The following is a 21,066-nucleotide window of genomic DNA, read 5'->3' as shown; positions in this document are numbered from 1 at the left end:
GGGCAGCATAGGCAAGCGCGGTAACCACTTTTGCCTTGAACACCTTTAGGGCCGAGGGAACATGCAAAGCTCCATCCGAAAAGAAAAATCGGAGGAGCGCATATGACAGAGTTTTGGCCTTATTAAGTAGGTGTTGAATTTGTGCTTTCCACCCCAAATTGTATTGAAAAATAACTCCTAGGTATTGAAATTTTAGGACTTGCTCTATTTTTGCTCCGCCAAGCTTCCATTCGTATAATCTCCGACTTCTGGTGAAAATCAGAATCTTAGATTTAACATGGTTGATGGTTAATTGGTTGAGTTGACAATACGTGGCAAAGATCTTCAGAGCTCTGGTTAGTCCAACACGTGTATAAGATAGAATTACCGCATCGTCCGCATATAAAAGGAGTGGACAGCGGTAATCCGCTAGTCTAGGCGCGTGTGTACTTGGAGATGAGTTGACTAGGGGTGCTCGCATGTCGCTGATGAATAGGTTGAATAGGCAGGGAGCCAGTATACATCCTTGGCGCACTCCCTTGTTTATTGGTATCGAATTTGTGAGGTCGCCCGCAGGAGTAAGTCTCACTCTGGCATGGGTACCTTCGTGGAGCTGACTTATAAGCCATAGGAGTCTTCTATCGATGCCCTGTTTCGCAAGTTTCTCCCAAAGAATATTTCTAGGAACGCTGTCAAAGGCTGCCTTTAGATCTAAGAAGGCAGCACAAAGGTAGCCCCGGGGAGGGGAGGAGTACTTCCGTGCCAGATGGTAAAGAACTATCGCATGATCAGTTGTAGAACGTTTAGTTCTGAACCCTGCTTGTTCATGGCCAATCTGGTTAGTCTCATCTACCCATCGCGATAGTTTAGTCAGCAAAAAGCTGGCATAAATTTTCCCTATGATCGAGAGGAGGCTGATGTTGCGGTAGTTTTCCGGCTCCATTGGAGAACCTTTTTTATGAATTGGTACTATAATGGCCTCCTTCCATATTTTGGGGATGAGACCGGAAGCGTTGATTGCGTCGAAGGTTTTGGCCAAGATGCCAGCCCACCATTTTGGGTGTAGTTTGATGGCTTCAGCAGGGATCAGGTCGGGCCCTGGGGCTTTGCCCGGTTTCAGCTGGGCTATTAGCTTAGCTATTTCGTCAGGATCGGTGGAAGGCCAAATAGGTAGGTGGGAAAACAGATGCATCAGATGGTCGGAGGGGGCATCTGCCTGTGAGAAACATTTCTTCAGGAACAATTCCCATGTCGGTGCTGGGATGACAGCCCTTGGGTATTTCCTCGCCCTTCTATTAATCAAAGACCAGAATTCCCTGGATCTATGTGGCTTTGAAGCAGTAATCAAGGCCTGCCAGCGATTTTGTTGCCACTCACGTTTGGCAATTTTCTGCGTGCGTTTGTAAACTTGCTTGGCTTGTGCATAACTAGCTGGCAGAGTAGATGCATCAGAGGTCTTATATACATTATATATAGCACGAAGGCGCTGTCTTGCTTGTTTGCACTGAGAATTATACCAGGGGGCACCGTAAGTATACTCGTTTCGATTTAATATTTTGGGTGGTAACCTGAAGAAGGACGTAAGATCAGTCGTATGATGGTGGAAGCGTTTCAACACTATGCTATGCTCATCTGAGGCAGAGCCTATGTTGGAATGGGGCCCGAGGATTTCTTTTTGAAAGAATTCCTGATACCTTTGAGCCTGGGTCTCCGACCATTTGATTCCTCTTACTTGGAGAGATTCGTTGGTTACCATCTGGGTCGCATGTCTATGGGCCTCCGACTGCCAGTTCAGGGAAAGCTTGGCTACCAGAGGAAGATGATCACTAGATTGTACATTCTCGATCTTAAAGGTGGAAATACACTTAAGTAGATCACTGGAGACCAACAGGTAATCGAGGACGCTGTTTGATTTGACGCTCAGGTGAGTGAAATCCCCTGGAATATCAGGGAGGCATGTGCTGTTTAGGGGGACCAGATTTAAACGGATAAGTAGCCCACATGAAAAGGTCAAGGAACTTAATTAAGCCTGAGGAGTGTAATTCTCGCATTGGATTGATTACACATTTCAAACGCATTTCAGAAAAACTGCTTCTGTAAAGCATTGTTAGATGAATAATGTCCCTATCCCCTCCCTCTTGAACTCACTGCTTCTTACAAACAGTACAACTGTTTTTAAAACTTGGGCAAAAGAAATCTTTCCCACTTAAAAAGCAATACTGTGTTTTATAAATAAATAACAAAAGAAAAAGTTTTCAGTGATTTGTTGGTTTTTTTCACCTTCTCTTCATTTCCCTTAAACCAGATGATCAGGAAAAACGAACTGTAAAGAAGTTGATTTATGCTGCAAAGGTAATACACTAATATTGTGATCATTTTCTTTACTGGTTTATAAAAACTTTTTTGGGGGGGAAATTAAAGCATTTTTTTTAAAAAGTTCAGTATAAAATATATGCAAGCTTTTTTGGAATGATAGGATCCAGAGTTGCCCTTTTGTGAATGGAAGAGTTTCTTCCATGCATGAAGTGGGCTGAGTTTCAACTAACTGGACAAAGGAAAAGAGACCATTTTAACTACTGTAAGTTTTCAATTTCTGCTGTCCACTGCACCACCTCCAGCACTGTCCCAGAGGGGCTGCTGGGAGAAGGAGGAATCGCTGAAAATTGCCTCCACCAGCAGATGCAGCCTATGAGCGGAGTCCTGCTCACAAGAACTCTGGATTCAAGCCAAAGAATTATTTTAATGGTGTGCCTCTTTAGTATATGTGATGCAGTGGGGTGCTGCTATTGCTTAACTATTGCCAGGGATTGGCAGGGCTCTGATGAGTGTGTGATGGAGGCAAGGGGGTTAGAGACTGAGACAGCAGCCCCCCGCCCCCAGTGATTTATGGTGTTTGGTGCCATCTGTGAGGCAGGAGCCAGGGCAGGGGGAAGAGGAGAGGAAGGGTTGGAGAAGTCAGAGACAGAAGTGGGGGCGCAGGACACGTTGGAAGCGGAGAAAGAGGCTGTTCAGGCGAGGGGCAGTCCGGTCCAATCCCTGCCATCCCCTGCTCTGCTGTTTTTTAGAACCAGGAGATGCTTGAAGAGGGAAGAGCAGCAACAACATTTGTGCAGGAAAAGTCTCTGGTTGCGTGTGTGCAACCAGCAGATGAGGGCACATAATTTTGAGAGGGGGGGCCTGGCCCCACTGTTGCTTTAACTCATTAAAGAAGTAAGCATCAACCAATTGCCTTCTTTGGCTAGGTGGGTGCAGGAGAAGTAAAGAATGCTTCCTGGCTTTGCCTTGGCACATGATTTTGATTTACAAACTCCCTTTAGGTACCTACTGTTTTTGCTGTGATATATTCTTGGTGTAGTGTAGTGATGTTATCGTTCTGTTTATTTTAAATGGCTGTTTTAATGATATACTATGTGAAACCAGTTTCTGTTGCGGTTTGGAGGAATGATGGGGTGGGGGTGGGGAATCAAATACATAAGTAAGCATTGCAGCCAGAAAGTGATCCAGAACTAGATAAAGGTTTGTTTTAGAAGTGCAAATGTACATCAGTAGCTTCTTTTGCAATTATGATTTGAAATAATTTATCTTTTTTCTTTGATATAGCTAAATGCTTGTCTAAAATCTATGGAATCAGAAGTAAATCAAATCTGTTCAAAGCTAACAGATGAAAACAAAGCAAAAGAGGAACTTGCAGGTAATGATGAATTCTTGATTTTTAATTATTATTTTTTTTAAAGGAAGAAGAAAGCTGTTTTCTATTACGGTTTTAGGAAAATCTTTACTTTTAACTGAACGAAGCTGTAAAGATAATTAGAAATCTCTTAAATGATCAGGGTTCACTGAAGTATAAGGTATCTTGGAAAAAAAACATTGAAACAAAGAATTCAATTTTTACAAGATACCTTGTTGAATTTATGATGCCGTATCCTTCATGGAGTGCCTCAGGAAGGTGTTTTTTATGGCTTGGTGTGATCTCTGAATGGGTAAATCATGGTTGTAGGAATTGTTCCACTTTCAGAGACTGCCACACTGTAGAGGTGAGAGATTTGTAAATATTGAAGAAGGCTGCATACTGTATAGAAACAAAAGCAGCCATTTAAATTTGCTGTCTCTTCTATTTTTTTTCCACCCACCCCCCCCCCGCTCCACTTCAGAAAGCAGAAACCATCCCAGAGACAATGAAATGGGTTGAATCTTGCTGAGGGGAGTTTGTGACGGGGGCAGCCCTACCATTAGGCAGAGTGTGGTGCAGGTCCAGGGTTAGACTTTGCTGCTGCCACTCACTTATTACACACACACAAACACACACACACACACACACACACGGACACCAGAAGTGTGTTAGTAGTGTTCCTGGTGCTGCTGTAGCATGGGAACCAAACTTAGCTCTTAACTGCAGTTGCCATCTTCCATGTTTGATTACCCAAAATGGAATTCTCAACCCAACATTGTGTCAGACGTTGCATTTTGGGTAATTGAACTTGGCTGGTGGCTACTGCAGATGGGAGCCAAATACTAACTTGTCTTCCATTCAAAAAGCACTGCTGCTTCCCATGATTTAAACACGCCAGGTGGCCTGGTTGGGAAAGCCATAGGAAGCTGCCTTATACAGTGGTACCTCGGGTTACATACACTTCAGGTTACAGACTCTGCTTAAGAACTTTGCTTCAGGATGAGAACAGAAATCGTGCTCCGGCGGCGTGGCGGCAGCAGGAGGTCCCATTAGCTAAAGTGGTGCTTCAGGTTAAGAACAGTTTCAGGTTAAGAACGGACCTCCGGAACGAATTAAGTACTTCACCTGAGGTACCACTGTACTGAGTCAGATCATTGGTCATACGGAGTCAGGCCATTGGTCCATCTAGCTGAGCATTGTCTACATTGACTGGCAGAAGCTCTCCTGGAGGATTGAGGTATGAGGTGAGTGGCGGGTAGTGACTGAGGAAATGTGTGGCAATGAGGAAACACTAAGCAGGGACAACCCACAGAAATTTGAGGCAACTGCCTCAGACAATTAATTTTGGGTGTCATGAAATGGCAACAGCCTGTTAGTTATTTCACGTATCATTATTGCATTTTTAATGTCAGGGAGCTGGGGGAGGTGTTTCCGGGGGTTTTCCAGAATAACTTGCCCAGCTGTGCATACTATACACTTTGACTGGGTAGTGGGTTGGGTTGGGGGACAACACAGCTGTTCTGTCTCAGGCAGCAAACTTGGGCCAACCCGGATCCTGATTAGGAAGTAGAAGATACCAAAAACAAAACCCAAAACCTGGATTTCTATGTATTACATGGCCATTATCTTAGTAGATTGAGATGCGGGGCTTATTAGCTGGGAAACTGTTGGTGCTGACGTGTGGTATTAGTATTAAAAAGGATTTATTTAGCTATGGTAAGACTGTCCTGTGCCTTATTTCCCTCTTGTCTGTACCTCAGCCCATTTGGTTCAAACATATTTGTCCTGTGAAGGAAATCAAAACAAAATTTGGTCCACAAATCCATGTGAAAGGGGGGGAAATGTATCCTTTTAGTGGGATTTCAAAGCATTTTTCAAAGTGCCTGGAGTTATTGTACAGGGACATAATGAGGTTTTACGTCTCTTCCAAACTCCTTCAGAAATCATTTTTCTTTTCAGCATTAGAATACTGTATTCAGTCTTCAATCTTTGTTTCCTTTATCGTATGGGTTTAACATATCAGTTAATTGTAATTAACTCTTAATTGTGACAGAACGCATTGAAAATCTACAAAAGGAACATGTCACATTGCATTCTGAAAATACACACTTTGAAAGCGAAGTTCAGAAGCTTCAGCAAAAGCTTAAAGTCATGACTGAGCTGTATCAAGAAAATGAAATGAACCTTCACAGGTATTGGTAGCAGTCGATTTGTTGCTTGATACATGAATCTTTGTTTAGATAACAGAAAAAGGATGTTATATGTAACTTGAGCCTGCCATGTTTCTTCGACAATTATACCCTTGTCCTGACACTGGGACCTTGCTGCCACTTCTTGGTCTATTTGCTTTCTACTTCATATGGTTTATAATACTGCATTTTTAAACAACTCCCAAGCATTTTGGATTGATGTGACCCTCTTGACCTTTTCTTTCAACTTCCTTTTTACCAATCCCCTCATTTTGGGGGTGTTTCCTCTTTCATAGCCAAATGTGACTGTGCTTGATTTTCTTGGCAATTGGCCATTTTCATGTATGTGCATGAATAGCACTATGGCTACTTCACTTAACTGGCTTGCAACACTTACACCTTGTACCAAGTTCTGTGCACCACTCAAGATAAAAGTCCAGGCTTGCCGTCCCTCTGGTTGGTTCCATGACATAGTCATTTAGGATATCTAGGTAATTTACCGCTTTGTCATGGCTGGAACACATATGTAGCCAGTCTGTATGATGCGAGTTGAAGTCACCCATAACTGTAGCATTCCCTCTTTTGGATTCTTCCCTGATTTCATTCTTTTATCTTAAGATCCCCTGAGCATTTTGATCATGGGGGTGCTAGCACTTCATCAGTACTAAATTTCTCTTGGGGACCAGTTACCATTGTTAGCAGATGTTTACCGGCAAGTTCTTCACAAATCATTTTTCAGAGCTACTGCTGCAACCTTCAAGGAATAAATTTGGCAAGTTCTGCTATATCCCAGTCGTATTCATGTTTGCTCTGAACCCTCAGTGAGGGTGGTGCTGTGTTGAACATTCTGTCTGCTCATGTGTTGCAGCTTGCCAGATGGAATGATCTCTCCCCTCCTACCCACATGCAATGTTGTCTCCATCCCTTGCCAATTTGCATGGGGGGGTGGGCAGAAGCCCCATTTGCACAGGGCTTCTACTGACAGGGATTGTTAGCTGATTCACACCTTGAGAAGCCCTCTAAGTATGCACAGGGTGGCACAACCTTTAATGTATTGAGGATTTTAACACCATTTTTATTGTTGCTTATGCTGCTTATAATTAAGGATCAGGCTACTAGGGCAAATGAAAATTACTGTACATGTCAGTGTTTGTTTTTTTGAAATGAGCTTCAGCCTTTTGTGGATGTTTTCTTAAGGTGACTAGAAAACAGTTGAGTTGTGGCTAATGAAAGGCTTTGTTTCTTTTATTTTTCAAAGGAAATTAACTGTAGAAGAAAAAGATCGTTTGCAGAAAGAAGAAAAGCTTTCCAAAGTTGATGAGACAATCAGTCATGCTGCTGAAGAAGTGAACCGTTATCGGTAACTATGGATTTCATTTGGTATTTTCCTCTGTTGAATGAACAAAATTCAGTGGAGAATTAGACCTAGCATCTTGAAACTTCTGAAAAATCAGAGGAGTCGTATGGAGTAGTACCTCAAGTCAGTGAAGCCCCATTACAGTAATCACAACTGACTCAAGCCCCTTCTCATAGTGTTTTGGGTGGAGAGAGTAGTTATCATAGGCTTGGATTTGAATGTATCTTCCTTGAGTAGAAGGGCAATTCACCAGATTTTGCTGCTTTCCTCCATCCTGCTGGAGCCCACTGTGTCCCATCCCACCTGAATTCTAGATGATCCCTTCATCCTAAGGAGCCAGGAAAGCCCTGTTATACGTACCTGGAAGCTCATGCTTCTCCCAGCCAGAACTTCCTCTAAGGGGCAGGCAGCTTTAAGGTAGCTTTGCAGAGCTTGTGGGTCTTGACAGTCACCAGATTGACTGGATAGGTTATCCCTTTTTTAAGGTGCTAGATATTCTAGTGTCCCTTCTAAATCAGTGGAGGAGGTCCTTCTGCATCAGTGTTCTTAACGAGGGCTTGTGGGAGTGGTTGGGTGCAGAGATGCCAAAGAAGGATGTCAAAACCGTCAGAATGGTCATTTCTAGTGCTTTATTAAAAGAAAGGTTCAGACTTACAGCAAATCAGCCTGCTAGGTCTCCCAGCCTTTATGGGATTGACATTGAAGTAAGGAGATGACTGTCTGCACCCACACAAACATTCATACATTCTTTATAGACAAAGCAGCATACGTTTCTCAGCCAGGACTTCCCATCACTCCACCTGACCAGATGGGGGCATAGGGGGCAAATGCCCAAGTCTTACAGATAGTTGCCCTTTCTGGGCCCAGAGCCCAGCACTCCAAGCCCACAGATAAGGATAGCATCACAGCAAGCAAATTAGCTTATGGCAAAACAAGTGAATATAAACGTATATGAACTCATTGCTACAGCTGCCAGTTAATTGTGGGGTTATCTTGACTACCAAGATGACATTTGCAGAGCTTCTGGAACAATTTGCCTTTGGTTTGACACAGCCAGGTTAATACCCTCCCCCAACCTTACAGGGCCTTGTAAATCAATGTAGGCTACTAAGCTTCAGTTGGAAGAGACCCCATTCTATTCCAGTTTTGTCTCTTTCACAACAACAGAATTTTGCAGCCAGCTTGACAAAAGGGAATAGTTCTGCAGGCAGGTTCCAATCTGCTTCCAAGGCTATCTTGTTCTTGCCTAACTGGTGCTCTGCCTTCTGCTTCAGTAGGGCTCCCAGTTAGATTAGGTTTGGGGTTGTTGCTTTTTTTTAATGACATACTTTTCAATGTTTCTTAAGGTGTTGTGATAATATCTGGTGTGCAAAATTATCCTTGTATAATTCCATTACAGACAACGAGCAGAAGAACTAGAAGAAGAACTGAAAAAAACAGTTCACTCTTATGAGAATCTGGTATTTATATATATATTGTTTTCTAAATTAAGTACATGTGCTATTTTTACTATGACTGATTTCAGTTGGGTTTACTTCAAAGTATGCTTGCTTACGATTTCAGCATTATAGCATGATCCTAAGCATGTTTACTCAGAAGTAGTCCTTTTTTTCTTAAAAAATGTTTAGGGGTACTCTCATTTTGACTCAAGAAAATCACTGTTTTGTAATTCAAATTGGGGGAAATAAATATAGTAAATGGACAAAAGTACAAAGATTCACAAAATGTTTAGGGGTACGCATATCCCTGCGTCCCCCCAGAAAAAAGCACTGCTCAGAAGTAAAATTCAGTTCAATTAAATTTGCTCCCAGACAAGTGTATAGCAGACTGAGGCCTTGTTGTTATTATTTTTATTAATAACATATATCTTAAATGCAGCATCTCTCACCTTTAAAAGTTTATTGACTTTGACCACAGGTGAGGAATGTATCCAGTGGACTAGATCCAAAACTTCCCCACCTCTGTGGGCCATTTTGATAAGTGGATGGGGTTGCCCACATGTCAGTCCATGATGGCCCATGACATCAAGTGATGCAACACAAAAGCACATCAAGTGAACTCCCATTTCTTCCTTAGCGGGTACGGCTTTTCAACTGAAGCAGTGGCTGCGAAGGAACATTCTACCTTTGCAGACATGGCTCATCTTTGAGTCATGGCAGCAAAGGAAAATTTCTGTTTGTGATTTGCTCCTTTTTGCATTTGGCATCATTTTCTTTCTACAGGAGGAGTACCTCTGCTGAGTTTAGGAGTAGCTTAGCGTTACATACGAACCACATATCCTGGTTTAAAACAAGCTGTTTTAGTTTCTAAATAGGCCAACTTCAAACCATGTGTGAACCCAGCCAGTGCTATGTATTTAAGTACTCAAGATGTTACTTTATATTTGATCAAAAGCATGCCAGATCATTTGCCAGCCCTCTCTCAACTCCTTGTGGAGTCATCTAAGGCCCACCTAAGCTCAGCATGAATAGGAGTGGGATGGGGGAATTCTTGTGTCAATTCATGCACTTTCCTCTTCCTCCTCTTTGGTTTCTGAGGCACGCAGCTGAGAAACGGAGGCATGCTAGTATCTGTCCAGAGGGCATTCCTCTCTTGTGCCTGAGACACTTTCATTGGGGTAAAATGCTGGGAACGTAAAAAACAACAACCTTGTTTGCTGTTGTTGATGAACTTGGCAAGAAAGAAGTGGAGATAAGAGAAGAAACAGCAGGAAAAAACGTGGGAAATGAGAGGAGGAGTGAGCAAGCAAGAGCACTGCAGGGCAATGTGAGAGTAAAACAGTATTGAGGAAGGCAGAGAGACCTGTGGAGTGGAGGCACAACAGAGATAAACATTATGGAGTGGGGAAAGGAGAGAGATTAATAGAAGGTGGGTGTGGAGAGAAAGTGAATTGCCATATACAGTGGTACCTCTGGATGCAAACAGGATCCGTTCTGGAGCCCTGTTCACATCCTGAAGCGAACGCAACCTGCATCTGCACGGGTTGCAATTTGCCGCTTCCGCACATGCATGTGATGTCATTTTGAGCATCTGCACATGCGCAAGCGGTGAAACCCGGAAGTAATGTGCGCCGTTACTTCCGGGTTGCCGCGGAGCAGAACCCGAAAATATTCATCCCGAAGTTACTTCAACCCGAGGTATGACTGTACTTTCCCACAAGTCATGTGCTAGCGTGGCTCTTTGGAATTAAAAAAATGCATCTTGCCTTTCAGACTGTGATTTGAGTTCTGCACCTCTGAACTAATGTGGAATTCTCTTTTAACAGGTTAAGTCCCATGAGCAGAAAGCTCATGATAACTGGGTAAGTTGCAAATGCTAAAAACCTGCCAGCCTTTCTGAAAAGTGTGATGCTTTCAAAAGGGGCAAAGGCATTTTTATTATTTTATTTTAAAATATTTGTATGCTGCCTTTGAGAGATTCACCTGGATCTTTCTAATACACTCATTTGCCCCTTGCTCTGCAGCTGTCCCAAAACAACTGTTAGACTGCTCCTTTGAACTCCCCAAGTTTAGCCATTATGCTGGGTAAATTGACAAAAGTTGTTTTGAAGGTTTTCTGTGAGCTGCTATAAATCCAGATGTGCATCTGGATGCTGCTACCCCACCCCGTTGTTTATCTTACTCATTTACTGACCACCAGCTCCCCAATAGGATTTTTAAATTATATTTTATAGGGCCTTTTAAACTTCCTCTCTTTAAATAAGTATATTCTGTCTCCTGATAAAGTCTGGTGCTATTGCTCAGTTGTAGGATCAGCTGCAGGGCTCTGCGTGCTGTTCAGTGGCAGAATTTGTGGCAGTTCAAGTTGTGTTTGGAGAAAAGCCACTCTGCAATGCATTTCAGAAGGAACTCTTTCAGGGCAGAGGAAGAATGGAGAAAGGGGGGGAAAGCTTCCTATGCCCCTTGGTTCAGAATTGTAGGACCATAAAAATACTCCTTTTCATTAGTACTAGTAAAAAATAGGTGGGGTAAATCCAGTGCTTCTTTCCTTTAAAAAATGTTTAGGGGTACTCTCATTTTGACTCAAGAAAATCTCCATTTTATAGTTCAAATCGGGGGAAATAAATACAGTAAATGGACAAAATTACAAAGATTCACAAAATGTTTAGGGGTACGTGTACCCCTGCATCCTCCCAGAAAAAAAATCACTGGATAAATCTAATTTACCTCAAAAGGTACAAGCTTATGGCAGGAAAAGACTATATCAATATGAGCCCATGGATGCTGTGCCCAGTTTCCTCAGTGTCTTATGGAATCTTTTTTTATAGTAACAGTAAATCCCTTCTTGTAAAAATAAATCCTTCCAAACCCAATGCCAATTTTAAAATGTTTGATTTTGCAAACACTCTCCTGGCCTTGTTTCAATGCCATTTTAATAAATACTTTGGCTGTTTTTGCGGCTCTTATCTAAGAATAAAAACAGTCTGTCCTCTGATAACATTGCAGTAATGGAGAACAAAATGTGATTGCAAAACCCATCTTTCACACAAGACAAAAAATAAACCCCACCCCTCTCTTTCCCGTTATAAGGCACTCCAGTTTTATTAAGAGATTCACACAAACGGAATCCATATGAAAGCTTCCTCCAGAGCTTGAATTGGCATGGACCGCTAAAACAGATGGGAAGGGAAAAATGTCCCAGCTAGGATTGAGGGCTTGCTCAACAACCGTTGGGTGGGATTCAGTTAATGAGGCCCCTGCACAGAGACTCCGCACCCCTTCAAACTGGCTTGGGTGGCAGGTGGGAGAACTGGAATGGTTCCTGGGGATCGTTCCATCTGGCAAGCCAAACTGCTTGCCCTGATGGAACGATCAGAAGAGCACAACCTTGAATTCCTGCCATTAGTTTGATCTGTACTAATCCTGCTAGACTTGGAGTAGCTAAAATCATGCTTCTAGATGTTCTAGTTACAGGTAGGTAGCCGTGTTGGTCTGCTGTAGTCGAAACAAAATAAAAAAATTCCTTCCAGTAGCACCTTAGAGACCAACTAAGTTTGTCATTGGTATGAGCTTTCGTGTGCATGCACAGCTGTTGGTATCTGAAGAAGTGTGCATGCACACGAAAGCTCATACCAATAACAAACTTAGTTGGTCTCTAAGGTGCTACTGGAAGGAATTTTCCTATTTTACTTCTAGATGTTGTTAGACTACACAGAGAGCCAGTGTGGTGTAGTGGTTAAGAGCGGTAGACTCGTAATCTGGTGAACCGGGTTCGCGTCTCCGCTCCTCCACATGCAGCTGCTGGGTGACCTTGGGCCAGTCACACTTCTTTGAAGTCTCTCAGCCCCACTCACCTCACAGAGTGTTTGTTGTGGGGGAGGAAGGGACAGGAGAATGTTAGCCGCTTTGAGACTCCTTCGGGTAGTGATAAAGCGGGATATCAAATCCAAACTCTTCTTCTACACTGCCCATCATCCCAGCCCTGTTGGCCATACTAATGGGCTGATGGATATTGTAGACTTTCACATGGAGGGCAAAATGTTGGCTACTCATAGTTTGTTTTCACCAGCTCAACAGCGCCATCTCTGTGTAAGTTGTGGGCGTCAGAGATGGTGACATTTTAGTAGCTACTCCATCTAAGGAGCATGCTAATTAATCTCCAACTTTTATGGGCAAGAGAACGCCATCAGTATTCCATAGCTTCTTTGTCTGTTAATACCCATTGGGTCAAATTGCTAGTGAATAAGAAAGATCAGGATATTTAAAAGCAGGTTTACACCCAGACCCTTGATGGAGTCACAGTGGTCCAGCAGCTGCAAATTGCATTGAAATCAGCAGTCTTGCATTGTGGTCATTGCTGAACACGGAGGAGGGGTACTTCACTTTTAGTGTAATTTAAGCTGTTTCATGGGACGCGGGTGGCACTGTGGGTAAAACCTCAGCGCCTAGAACTTGCCGATCGTATGGTTCGAATCCCCGCGGCGGGGTGCGCTCCTGTCATTCGGTCCCAGCGCCTGCCAACCTAGCAGTTCGAAAGCACCCCCGGGTGCAAGTAGATAAATAGGGACCGCTTACCAGCGGGAAGGTAAACGGCGTTCCATGTGCTGTGCTGGCTCGCCAGATGCAGCTTGTCACGCTGGCCACGTGACCCGGACGTGTCTGCGGACAACGCTGGCTCCCGGCCTATAGTGTGAGATGAGCGCACAACCCTAGAGTCTGGCAAGACTGGCCCGTATGGGCAGGGGTACCTTTACCTTTACCTTAAGCTGTTTCATAGGCTTCCTAATAGACTGCTGTTCTACGATAGGAGATAACAGTGTTCAAACTTTCAACTGGAAATATTTCTTGTGCTTTAAGGAATAGCAGTATTTAACAAGAACTTTTATTTTTAAAGCTGGCAGCACGGGCAGCTGAAAGGCACCTCAGTGATATAAGAGAAGAAAATGCATACAGTAGACAAAAGTAAGCATTAAAATGTACATACTGAAGAACTTGATTTTGTTGACGTACTGTTGTCACTGAATAATGTGCCGTCGTTCACTTACTATGTGACACCAGTGATCAGTTATGTGGGTTTTCTGGAAAAATAAAAAACGATACATATGCACAGGCTGATGTGTGTCATCAGCGTATTACAATGGACGCTCGGGTTGTGAATGTGATCCGTACGGGAGGCACTTTCGCAACCCGCAGCACCGCGTCTGCGCATGCACAGGTCGCGATTTGGCGCTTATGCGCAATGTGTGATTTAGTGTTTCTGCGCATGCGCAAGCGCTGCAACCCAGAAGTAACCGGTACTTCCAGATTTGGTGCGGTGCGCAACCCGCAAATGCGCAACCAGAAGCATCTGTAACCCGAGGTATGACTGTACTGACAATGTACTCCAAAACTCTGGATTTAACTTTCTGATTTAACAATTAATGCCTGTAATCTATTTCATTAACTGATTTTTACCTTTTTCATCAGTTGAAAAGTTGAGTTCTAGAAAAAAATAGGGAAGAAGTTAGTTTATTAACATGTTCTTCTTTCCTTTAGATTAACAGAAGCAGAATTTAAATTTGATCGTTTGGAAAAGGATCCTTATGCTCTTGATATGCCAGTTAGGGCATTTGGCAGAGGTACAGTACTTTTTAAAATGTGCATCTTGTTGAAATGTAAAGAGATCATGACTCCATTTATGTATGAAAGCATAGCTGGTCTTTATTCATGCAGGGATCATTTTTATTTCTTTGACCTTTAGCAGCAACAGCATATAGTATTTTGATTCCCATTGTAATTTTTGTTCCTATTAACAATCTGTAGAGCATTTGAAAATTATTTAAAATGACTTTTTAAAAAAAAATTCCATGACTGATAATGAAGTCAGGAGGTTGACTTTTCTTTTGTCCCAAATTAGTTTTAAACCTAGGTGAGAAATGAACTATATGTCAGCCCATTAACTCTAACCTGTGAATTTTAGTATTTTGTTTTAACTGTTCCAGAGCACTCCCCATATGGACCCTCACCAATGGGCAGACCTTCATCTGAAACAAGAGCTTTTCTTTCCCCTCCAACCTTATTGGAGGGCCCCTTAAGATTTTCACCTGTGCTTCCAGGTGGTGGAGGAGGAAGAGGTACAATTCTTAAATTTGAAAACTTAACTTTCATGGATTCTCTCTCCTCTTAGTCTATCCCTCCTTTCTTGGTAATGGATCTATCTGTAAAAGTATACTAAAAAGAACCCGGTTAAGAGTAAGCTTAAATTATCCATATAAATGCACTCTAGCATATAGGTCAGGAAGCAGAAGTATACAGTACCATTATGACTCTATGTTCCAAAAACCAGTGTGTTGGATCTAAAAATGCTCTTTTACATGTGAAAGATGTATTCTGCTCATGGAAGGATTCTTAACAGCACCTACTAGTGCTTTTTGTGAATATCATGAAACTATCTATGCTTCCACTAGTGCTGTCCATCCATTTGTGGAACAGTCTATTTCCCGTAGTTTCTGCAGCTCATTACAGTAGATGGGTGCCCAACGCAAAACAAAAACAGAATAAAAGCTTTAAAAAAACACCTACTTTACTCTTAATTTTTTAAACCAACACTGCTCATCCATCTAGCTACTAAAAGTGAAGCCAGTGCCATCTTTCAGATTCAATAAAGGGAGTTTGAAAGAGTAGGCCTTTTATATCATTGTAGCAAGAATATTTGAGTCTATTTGTATTTTAGGCTGTTGATCTCAACAGAAAAAAACAAAAGAATTTTGTTTTTAACTGATATGTATTGACAGCATGTGGTGAATAATCTCAGGAGCTGTTTCTTTTTGTTCTGGCTTTTGCTGGAGAGGATGGAGGAAATATGTCAATTTGCTGACTTGAAAGTGCAACTATACTCAGATAAATTCAGAGCCAGTACAAGTATAACAAAATAGGTGATAGACCAACATAAATCAGTACTTATGAGCCACAGAGTGAGTCAGACCTTAAAAGCTTCTCAACAGCTTGAATAATTAGAAATGAAAACGCTTTAATGTACAGTAGTTCAAAATATTGCCCTACTGGTTTAAAGCGTGTTTTCTCATTTATTCTTCTAAATGGGGGGGAAATTCTCTAATCTTTTCCAGCTGTCTTCTTACTTTAAATATTAGAGATTTAAGAGAGGGGAGAATGTTGCATTTGATGGGTTTGATCAAATTGCTTGGGGAAGAGGAAGCAGAATTGGGCTCTGAGGGAGGAGGAATCTCTGCCAAGATGTTGCCAACACTGATGAGGTTGATGAAAAGACTTCTAACGTTCTTTTTCCTCCCTTTGCCCAGTGAGAGGAATCAGAATATAATGTAGACTTTGTTTCAGGGTTCCTTCCACCCTCTTTCAAAGCAGCTGTCTCTTAGTATTTACTGTACTTTTGACTGACTGAACAGTTGCACCCCTCCTGGAAAAAGAGCACAAGACTGAAATTCACCAAGGGAGCCATGTGTGTTATTCTACCACCTTTCAATGTGTTGGGATCTCGTGGTTTGGTACTCGGTGAAAACTGCAATGACGGATGTCTCAAGTGACTGAATCCATTGTAACTTGTTCAATTAGGATCAAGAGGACCGGGGAATGCTGGCATGTATGAAGTTAGTAATGAAAGAGGAGAGTTGCATTCTGACAGGTTATCTGATCCCCACAGACCACCTTCTGACACTGGATCTTTGTCACCTCCATGGGATAGAGATCACAGGATAATGCCCCCGCCTCCAGGTAACTAAACACAGCCCATCATTCTTGGACATTTTCTATTTTAATGGCAATTACAAAATGAAATAACTGCTGAGCTCCCTTTTGTTTTGAACCGTGCTGTGACCTCTGGAGGGATCATTGCCAGGGCTTTTTAGGTTCAAGTGTTTGATGTTGTACCTAAGGGATAGCAGCATACGTATGATATATATGAGTCTGATAACTGCTTAAAGATTCCAAGACCATATTGTATAGTTGATCGACCTTGATAAATGGGATAGATGTGAGATTTCCATCAGCTACTAGGTTTAGCTAGCTATCGCCCCATGTCCTTTAGTTTGCATATTCCATAACACAAGGAATAGAAGATATAAGTTGTTGATAAGCCATCATTGAGTAATTCTAATAAAATCTACTGAATAAATTGCACTTTTTTATTGAATGGTAGGTCAGCTGTATAATGAGCAATCTCTTCCTCGAAGACCAGAAAGATTTTATCCCAGTCATCCCAACTCAGGAAGACTTTCAGGACCAGCAGAACTAAGAAGTTATAGCATGCCTTCATTTGATAAAGCAGGTAGGAACTGCTTTCTTTTAGTGCCCAAATAAAGGAGTTCATTACCAAATTTGGCTGCAGCAGTAAATAATCCTTTTCTGCTCAGAACTAAAGCCCAAAGAGCTTGAAATCCAAACGCTCAGAGCACTTTCTGTTCTCTTGTTCGTAGCATATCAAAAAAGAATGCCAGTAATGACTTTGGTATTTTGAAATTAATGTTCTTTGCTGTTTGTAATACCAAGCAGTAATCCATGTTTGTGATACACACACACAAAAAAAGAGGCAGCAATAAAGTTTAAGAAACTTCTGCACTTTCTCTGTGTTAACTGGACTGCTATGCTTTGCTTACCATAAGTCACATCATTCCTTTATCTCCATTCAGCATCTGTGGTCACATGTGGGAAGGAATAACCTGAATTCATGCTGAAAGCAAAAAGCCTTTCATCTAAGACATTTGACCCAAGATCAGTAAAACATTGATTTAGACTTTGAAACAGACCTTGTTCTCTACAACCAGCACAGCGTTTAAACAATGCCTTTGGTGTTTACACACTGGTTGTTTTGAAAAGATAAATTTTCTTCCCTGAAATGATCGTCTAGTAAATCTATACAGCAGCCTTGTCATTTATTTAACTTCAGTAGGAAAAACAATAGTTCAAACTGGTTGTGAGCGGGAATGGCACTATTTGTTTTGTTTTTTGAAGGGCACAAAAGTATCAATACAGTCAACACCTCTGTTTAGTAAATGTGCAAAAACATACATTTCCACACCCATCTGTTCTTTGGAGGACAGCTGTTTTGGGACTACTTAATGCTAAAGTGCTTGTTGGCTATTTCCCCCCACTTCCAGATGGACAAGCATCTGAGAATAACTCAGGAACAGACTTAAGTGGAAATGGAATAAGAGATCATCCCAGTGACAGTGTAAGTAACAGACAAAAGACTGAGAAGATCAATTTCATTTGGTGCGAAAAAGGTTTGCCAAGTTTCTGCTGAATTTGACAGTTCTTTAAATTGATTTTACACAGTATGTATTTTGCTACAGCATTATTTATTACCTTGTGGGCATTTTCAATTACTGAAGACATGTTAGCTAAAATAATAGTTTCACGACTGAATTTACTTACAACCTGCGAGAGCAAGAAAGATGAAAGGACCGAAAAGAAAGGTAGTTGGAAATGAGTGGACTAGCTTTTCAGCACAGGGGTGATGTTGTGTCTTGCTTTAACGAACTTCCTACTTGTAGCCTTTGAGTTTGGCTCCATCTCAGTCCTGTTAGCCCACATTCCTGATTTGGATTGGGCTTCTGCTTTGATCTGCCCACTTTGGAGCTTGTAAATCATAGCTTCTTTTCGGGCTTACGTGCTTTGACAAGTTTCTCAGTGGCTTGAAAAAGTGGCACAAGCTTCTTTCTAAATCTTAACTTGCCCACTTCCCTTTCCTCACAGAATATGCTCAATGCCTCGGATCAGTCTCATGCACCTGACAATGGAGGCTTTGGGCCTGGAATTGTGCCGCCACCACTGCCCTTACTGCGAGCTCCTCTAATGCCAATGGACCCAAGAGGGCCTTTCATGAGAAGAGGCCCTCCCTTTCCACCAGTGCCTCCTAGCGGATATGGACCTCGAGAATATTTCCCAAGGGATTTTGCTGGTCTGCCACGTCCTCTTCTGCCAAGTATGTTCTTGCTGCTCTTACATTATTTTCCCCCTAAAATAAATAATGAAATGCATTTCACGGGGAAACGTTTGGAAACCGCAATAACTTGAGGCACAACCCAGGAAAAATGAATTGCACCCAAGTTCCACTGAAATGAATTGGCTTAAGTTAGTCGATAGAGCAAACCTGCTCCCAGTGTCTCTGTTCCCATCAGCTTCATGGAGTGGGAAGGTAGGAAGGAGGACTCTTCACATAGACTCCTCCATGTGGACGGGAATCTCCTGCAATCAGCTGAGTACATGAAGATTCCCCCTCCAGACCTTCTCACTCAGTGTGTAAGTTCTGCAACTAGTAGTGGGAGAAGAGGCTAGCATGTGCAACTCTGGTCCTCTATATACCTGGAAGGCATCAGGTCCGGGAAATCTCTTCTTTATGTTGGAGATGAATGCCTGAACGGGTCTTGCTAACTTGCTGATGGTGCTCAATAACTTTTAATGGACATTTTCCCAAGTTCAAAGCTGTGTTAAGGGAATTAATAACTACTTTTAGTGGAAGATATGATTAAACTTTACCTCGTAAGCTATTGTTAGAAAACCTAACAAGCCTTTCTCAGCGGCTGCACCCAGGTTTTAAAATACCTTACCCGGTGAGGCCCGTTTGGGCCCTCTTAACTGCTTTGTGATGATTGATTAAAACATTGTGTTGAAACAACAACCAGTTTTATTATATGGTTGCTGCTGGACAAATTATTTATATAAGGTAGACTTTCATTTTAGAATGCTCTTAGCATCTGAGTCGGTTTTCATTCCCGGTTAATTGTAAACCACTCTGAATGATGCAGATGTGTTAGAAGGGCAGGATAAATAAATTTGGAAATTCTCTGCTCCAAGTGCTACTCTACATCTCTTGTCAGATGAAGAGACCAGTGCTAGCACAATCTTCCACAGCAAAGGGGCCCGTGAGTTAGGCAGTCTAGATGCCATAGCTTCCCTTATGAAGTTGGCCATGGCAAGATAGTCGTTGAACCTCCCATCACATAGCAGCATTTCCTTTATACAACAGGACTTCCTCCTCTTTTTCTCCTCCTGTAGCTCCCTTCCCTGAGTTCCCTCAGTGCTCCAAAGCAGGTGTTGGGCACATGTGGGGCCTGCAGAGGTGAGGAGACTCCTGTTGTACAAGGAAAATTTCTGTCCCACTTGGATACCTCAATGGGCATTATTGAAGTATTACCGGTAACTATTAACATTTGCTGCCCCTTCACCATGGAAGGCAAACATATTCCATGGTTATATAGGCATCTTGAACTTGTATTGTTGAGAAGCTTTCTAATGTCTTCCTTCATTCTTGCTTATGGGTTACAGCTACTGTTGATTTTAATGTGTGTGCTTGTGAGTATTCAGTGTCAAATCTGTAAGAAAGTAGCTCCATTCTGAGTACTAATCCAAACGGGCTTTGATCATTCTCTTTCAACAGTGAGAGGTCCATTTCCTGTGAGGCCTTATTCTCAATACCCGCCTCCAAGGGCTGGGTTTTTTCCACCACTGCCACCTGAGAGCAGAAATGAAATGCCTGCTGAGTTAACACATCCGTCAACTGCATCTTCTGCAACTCCTCAAGAATCACAACAAGAGACTTGACTCTATTTTGAACTAGCTCTATCCTTTTCCTCTCAACTCGGTAATTTGCTGTTAAGTAGCTATTGTTACTTAACTGACTGTATTATTGCTCAAATTGAAGCTTAATAGGATAATTCTCAGGAGAGTGCCCTGTAAATAATGGTCTAACTGTGAATAAATGGATTTTCATTGTACAGCAGTAACTAAATTATTTTTAATTTGCATATCTAGGAGATGTAAAAATTTGTACCATGTAAGAACTCTCCTGTTGTTTTGGTCTCATAGAAAATAATTGCATGTGAAGAGAATACTTGTAACAAAAGACAATGTGAAAAAATTAAATGGATTTAATAATTTTTGGTATTTTGACTCTTCAATGAAACAAGTATCTCTGCTTTTTTGTTTTCTAAGGGTAGAGCACATGGGTTTAGAACAGGGTTTCCCAAACTTGGGTCTCCAGCTGTTTTTGGACTAGAGTTCCCATCATCCCGGACTACTAGTCCTGCTAGCTAGGGATGATGGGAGTTGTAGGCCAAAAACAGCTGGAGACCAAAGTTTGGGAGACCCTGCTTTAGAAGTTATACCGCTTACAATAGCCACTGCTATTGGTCTGAATTCACAGTTATTAGTTAGGGAGGTGGCCTGTTATAGATGGGGTTGCACTCACCTGGGAAAAGCAGGTCTGTCCTTTGAGCAGGGGTGGCAGTGCTCCTGGATCCAGCACTGTCACTGAAGATTCAGATAGATTTGGTGGTTAAGAGGAGTGCCTTTTTCCAGCTTCAGCTGGCTTGCCAGTTAAGACCCTTTGACAGAGATTACTTGGCCACTACTCCATCCTCTGGTCTCTTCCAGATCAGATTATTGCAACGTGATGCTATGTTCTACAAAAGCTGCCCT

At 42.1% G+C, this 21,066-nt stretch overlaps 1 protein-coding gene and 1 long non-coding RNA gene across 6 annotated transcripts in view; one reads left to right on the top strand and one right to left on the bottom strand.

Moving 5' to 3' along the window:
- MIA2 (MIA SH3 domain ER export factor 2) overlaps positions 1 to 20,523 on the top strand; it is a 54,383-nt gene extending 33,860 nt beyond the window's left edge. For 3 of the 5 annotated variants that reach the window (XM_080977460.1, XM_080977464.1, XM_080977463.1), the window contains 14 exons: positions 2,285 to 2,331; positions 3,580 to 3,670; positions 5,703 to 5,841; positions 7,097 to 7,198; positions 8,595 to 8,655; positions 10,461 to 10,496; positions 13,529 to 13,596; positions 14,170 to 14,252; positions 14,616 to 14,747; positions 16,204 to 16,362; positions 16,787 to 16,915; positions 17,745 to 17,818; positions 18,343 to 18,571; positions 20,027 to 20,523. In XM_080977460.1, the coding sequence (XP_080833586.1) occupies positions 2,285 to 2,331; positions 3,580 to 3,670; positions 5,703 to 5,841; positions 7,097 to 7,198; positions 8,595 to 8,655; positions 10,461 to 10,496; positions 13,529 to 13,596; positions 14,170 to 14,252; positions 14,616 to 14,747; positions 16,204 to 16,362; positions 16,787 to 16,915; positions 17,745 to 17,818; positions 18,343 to 18,571; positions 20,027 to 20,190 (1,514 nt within the window). In that variant the 3' untranslated portion in view covers positions 20,191 to 20,523. Of the gene's footprint in view, positions 1 to 2,284; positions 2,332 to 3,579; positions 3,671 to 5,702; positions 5,842 to 7,096; positions 7,199 to 8,594; positions 8,656 to 10,460; positions 10,497 to 13,528; positions 13,597 to 14,169; positions 14,253 to 14,615; positions 14,748 to 16,203; positions 16,363 to 16,786; positions 16,916 to 17,744; positions 17,819 to 18,342; positions 18,572 to 20,026 lie in introns of those variants that run through there. The other 2 variants (XM_080977461.1, XM_080977462.1) reach the window with 2 other exon arrangements.
- LOC308462582 lies at positions 12,806 to 13,522 on the bottom strand. Its single transcript, XR_013979219.1, has 2 exons — positions 13,383 to 13,522; positions 12,806 to 13,016 (listed from the first exon to the last, which is right to left on the bottom strand). It is a non-coding gene; the product is annotated as an uncharacterized lncRNA (long non-coding RNA).
- Positions 20,524 to 21,066: the final 543 nt, after the last annotated feature.

The sequence above is a fragment of the Podarcis pityusensis genome (assembly GCF_964106645.2).
Source record: "Podarcis pityusensis genome assembly, chromosome: 1".
Taxonomy (NCBI): domain Eukaryota; kingdom Metazoa; phylum Chordata; class Lepidosauria; order Squamata; family Lacertidae; genus Podarcis; species Podarcis pityusensis.
The sequence above is the reverse complement of the archived record's forward strand: the minus strand, read 5'-3'. Positions and strand labels throughout refer to the sequence as shown.